This window comes from Arachis ipaensis, chromosome B03 (genome assembly GCF_000816755.2).
Source record: "Arachis ipaensis cultivar K30076 chromosome B03, Araip1.1, whole genome shotgun sequence".
NCBI lineage: Eukaryota > Viridiplantae > Streptophyta > Magnoliopsida > Fabales > Fabaceae > Arachis > Arachis ipaensis.
The window spans coordinates 25657288-25662469 of record NC_029787.2 but is presented as its reverse complement, the minus strand read 5'-3'; the positions used below and the strand labels follow the sequence as shown (position 1 = coordinate 25662469).

The 5182-nt window shown below is 33.9% G+C and overlaps 1 protein-coding gene across 1 annotated transcript in view; it reads left to right on the top strand.

Moving 5' to 3' along the window:
• LOC107630152 (electron transfer flavoprotein subunit alpha, mitochondrial) overlaps nucleotides 4884-5182 on the top strand; it is a gene marked incomplete in the record, with an annotated part of 5896 nt that continues 5597 nt past the window's right edge. Inside the window, 1 exon segment of the mRNA XM_016333215.2 lies at nucleotides 4884-5141. Within this exon segment, the coding sequence (XP_016188701.1) occupies nucleotides 5052-5141 (90 nt within the window).

Genomic DNA, 5182 nt, shown 5'->3' with positions numbered 1-5182 from the left:
GAATAGACAAAAGATATTGAAAGGGAGTTATATTGTGTAGAACTTACATTTTAGAAGGAGTTGTTGGCTTTGTAGATGTGCTTTCAGCAGGTTAATGGAGTTGTGGAGTGTTGCAGGATTACAGAAAAGGAATTAAATGAAAAAAAATCCAACTACACCTCAATTCACAAGAAATACACTAAAATAAGAACCAAATACACCTCTATGTAAAAGACATGTAACCAAATATTATTCCTATGCATTAATTGTTTCTTTTCTAAATTCCTCCTTAGGAGACTTTGCAGGGGTTGGTGGATTTTGCAGAAGGCTTGATGCTCGTGTCTCTGATGGAGGCACACATATTTGAAGTGGAATTCTAATGAAAACAAAAATAAAAAGTTAATAAACTTTCTTAAAATAGAAGATTGGAAGGTTGAAAATAAGTTGGAAAACTCACACGTTGAGCAGTTCGGACTGCGAATGTGTCTCTTTTCGAAGAATAATCATTCCTTCTTGAGCCGAGTCACTAAATGATTCTTCTTGGTCCCCAATCGGAAATACACCAAATAATCTCAGAATACACCTTAAGCATTGAAGAGAAACACATCCTCTGTTTTATGAAAACTTACATAGTTGCAGTTTTTTCTTTTTCTTTCTACCGTTTTTTCTTGAATAAATCATTAAAGGATTTTTTTTCTAAAAAAAATATATACAAAATCAGAAGCAGGACATGGTAACATAAGAAATAAGAAAATGTTTATAGAAACAGAAATTACATGTTATCACTTGGTTTATTTACACTACTTTAATTTGTCTGTGTTTAAAAGACAGCATCATTTTCACTTTCCAAGTTCACATCCGGCATTCTAAGGACAAAATAAACATCATTTAGTAAAACTCAAGTAATTAATTACATTAGGATTTATCAAATAAAGAATCTTACGTTTAGAAAGAATCATAGTGCACTTTCGTGGAGCAGAGCCCACCTTGTGGTATCTCTCTTCTCTTTTCCTGCATCATGGGAAAGTAAACAATCACCAACAACAAAAACACATTAAAATTACTAATATACACCAAAAATAAATATACCCTTGTGCAGCCTTTTCATTTGTTTATCTTTTTTATTTTCTAAAAAATTCTTCTATTTCTTCAGTTCTGACAGCAAATGCAAAAGATTATGTTAACAAATAAAATTTTGATGTAAAAGAGAAAGATAACTATACAATATATCTTACACTTCATCGGATTCAGTTTCTTTCTCAGAAGATGAATCCTCAATAATGTGCTTTCTTTTTCTTGATTGCATCCTAAAAATCAAAGAATTATCAATCAAACAAACACAACACAATTGATAAAATACCCCCGAAAAGAATGCATACTTTGTTGCAGGACTCTGAACTTTTTTTTTCCTTTTTTTTTATTATTCGCTCCAATTCTTCACTTTTGACAATAAATTAGAAACATTCTGTCAATATAAAATTTTTTGATATAGACAGAAAATATAGCATTCCAATGATAATTTGAGAATCTTACTCATCATCAGATTCACTTTGGCTTTCCGAGGAGGAATCCCGAACAATCTGCTTCCTCTTTTTGGATACCATTCCGGACAGCAAACAATCATGAGACAAAAAACACAATAAAAAAGACAAAATCCACCGAAAAATAATACTTACTTTTTTGCTTTTTTATTTGGTTGTTTTCTTTATTTTGGTGGTTCCTCAGAGTCTTATTCAGAATCAGACTCAGAGGAAGTAGACTATCTCTTTCCGATGAAATGTCCTTCTTTTTTTTGTGTTTTTTTCTTTTTCTCCTTTTTTTCTTCCTTTTTCATTCTCGTTAATTTCTCTTTCAACTATGCCTTCTTGACGATGCCTTGAAACAGGTAAAACATTAGTTTACATCATATACATAAAACAAAAACACCGAAATTAAAGAAAAAGATTCTGTTCAGTTACCATATGACCCTTAGTTTCAGCTTCTATCCTCTCAAGCAACAACTCCCTAGTCCAGTGCATCACCTAGGACGGTCCAGGGATTGCATCCGCCCCCTTGTTTTTGTGCTTGGATTCGTGAAAGTATACAATCATCAGAGTATAGAGGCAGCCATCGACATATTTTTTCTTTTTCAAGACGTGCTCAGTTATTCCCTTGATGAGGAAGTCGAGGATTTGACCACCCCAATTCCACTCCCTTACGGTGTCCACACAAAAAATCGGAGGCATGTGGATGGGAGAAATCTTGTTTATTGTTGTCGGCAACAAGAACGCTATTTGAATGTAGAGGATGAACACCCTTTGAACGTAAGCTGATCTTTGTCACTGTCAACACCAATCTCCATCATCAAGTCCGTCAGTTGCTTCAATGTTTTTCCTTGGAAGCTTTCTATAAACTTCCTTGTCCTCCTCAATAAACTCGTTAAAATTAACTTTGTTTGGAAAGAGGTCCCCTACAAAAGCAGCAAAACAAGATAAAAAATTACACTTCAATTCACTTAAAATAGACCTAAATACCAGCCATATACACCTCTATTTTTTTTTAATTACATAAGATAATATGAGTTCAAAAGAATAGATTACAAAGAATGCAAGTATAACAGTTTTGTGTAATCGGTTACCAGATGCATTCAAGCCAAGGGCAACTCCTATATTTTCAGGGTTGATGGTCAATACAACGTACTGGTGTCCAATTTGTTTGTTATCACATTAAAGGAATATGCCAACTCCTTCAAGAGCTTATGTGGCACATTCATTGTGAGGATCTGCATCAAACCACCAAATCCCAATTCTTAGACGATGGCTTTCTTTTCTTTGCTCATGTTTTAGAACTTTTCATTCAGGAGTCTTGTTGAGCATCTCAAATCATGAGTTTTCTGTAAATAAACGAAACGAGAATAATTTAAATAAGCTATATTTATACAAAGAAAAATTGAGTTGGTCTAAGATATATGTGCTTACATTGTATTTTGGTCCAACAAGGTTCTTACTTGCCATTTTTACTGTAAGAAATAAAAAATATGGTTAATAGATCACAACATCACCATTTACAGTCGAATTCGCTTGATATACACCGAAATTCAAGTCATGTACACCTCTAGTATTTTGTTGATTACATGACATAATATGAGTTCAAAATGATATTCAAGTCAACCAAACATGCATAAAATGACACCAAAAGTACAAGGACAATATTCTGTTTCTAGTTACACCAGGGATAGGACAACAGCGTCAGTTACAGTCAAATTTGCTTGATGTACACTGAAATACAAACCATATACACCTCTAGTATTTTTTAGATTAAACGACATAATATGAGTTCAAAATCATTTTCAAGTTAACCAAACACGCATAAAATGACACCAGAAGCACAAAGACAATATTCTGTTTCTAGTTACACCAAGGATAGGACAACAGCACCAGTTTCACTCGAATTCGCATGATATACACTGAAATACCAGCCACATACACCTCTATTATTTTTTAGATTACATGACATAATATGAGTTCAAAATCATTTTTAAGTCAACCAAACATACATAAAATGACACAAGAAACACAAGGACAATATTCAAGAACAACAGTACCAGTTATAGTCGAATTTACTTGAAATACAGTGAAAATTTCTATTTATACAAACTCAGTTCTAAACATGCAAACATTCACAAAACACATGAAAATATACGTTAAAATATACGAAAAATAGTACCTAAAATGGTTATCACCGATTGAACAGTATGACGAGAACAATAATATCTATTTTAAACCAAAAACACATAATGAATCTACTTAATAAATAGAAATACGATTACATAGTTTTCGTGTTCGAAATGAGAAAGAAAAAAGTAAAAAACCTCGACGATTAGTGAAATAATACCTTGAACAATCTTTCTTCTTTTGTTTCTGTGGTTTTTTATGGAGATTTTGAAGTTTTCTTATTGATTTCCTCGAGTTTTCGCGACGATTTTGATAGTTTTTTGAGAGATTTTGAGCGTTGTTTGAATCTTTAAAGTTGGGGTTTTGATCGAGGAAGAAGAAGTGTTTTTCATAATCGTGACTTCGTGAGTGAGCGCGCTATTGAAACGGTTGAGTGGAGCGCATGTGCACACACTCGTATACGTGAAGGTTATTTTTGTTGGATTTGACCCAACTTGTATAACTTGTAAACTAAAAAGACGTATATGTATAACAGGGCTAATAAAATACTAATATCATTGAGTCGAGTTGATTTAAACCAAGTTTTCATCCAAAAATAATTATAAATATTATTCCCAAAGCAAAATAAACACAATCCAAAACATAATTATAAATATTGTCTCTAAAACAAAATAAACATAATCCAAAACACTCAATTTTCATCTTTATTCTCTTGTAAGTTGAGTTGGAAGAAGTTGGGTTTTGGCAAAAAAAAAAAAATTGTAAAAATACCCCTTGCAAAACAAATACTAAGCCCGGCGGAAAGTCCGCCCCGCCCTGCCAAAGCCCGCGGTTTAAGCGGTGCGGGTTAGGCGAGCTTTTGCTATTTGGCGATCCCAATTTTCCAGCCCAACCTATTTTTTTTTGACAGGTTACGCGGGCCGGACCGGCCTGGTGAATTTAGGCCCGTTTGCTACCCCTAGTAAACACCCTTACTCTTTATTTTGAGGGACCTGATTTTATTTTTGTTCTATGCAATATGGATGATAGGCGACCAGTATATATAAATCATAATCGTCAACGAGTAATAACTAAAATGACATAGACTTCCTATACTCAATTAAGAGGTTGCGGGTTCGAGTCTCCTATCTTTTTAAATTTTTGCAATGAGTAATAGCTCAAATGGCATAGTCTCTCCATATTCAATTAAGAGGTTGCGGGTTCGAATCTCATATCTTTGGTAAAATATATATATATCATAATCAATTAATGATGCATTAAAGATAAGAATAATTCGATGTGAGTTTTTGATGAACAAAACTAAACCAAATCAGCATCCGTCAAGGTTGGGGACCTCCATACGGCACAATTTTCCGCATATTACTAAACACGTCATTCATCGTAAGCACTAAGAAGTCATCACCATCCATCACCGTTCCAATGGCAACAACTCGCATGATCCTCAGAGCAATTAAGAAACGCCCCTTTTTGTTCCCCGCATCATCCCACTCCTTCTCCTCTTCTCGACACGTACCACTCCAATTCAGTTAGTTTTTGTTTCACTTTGTTCA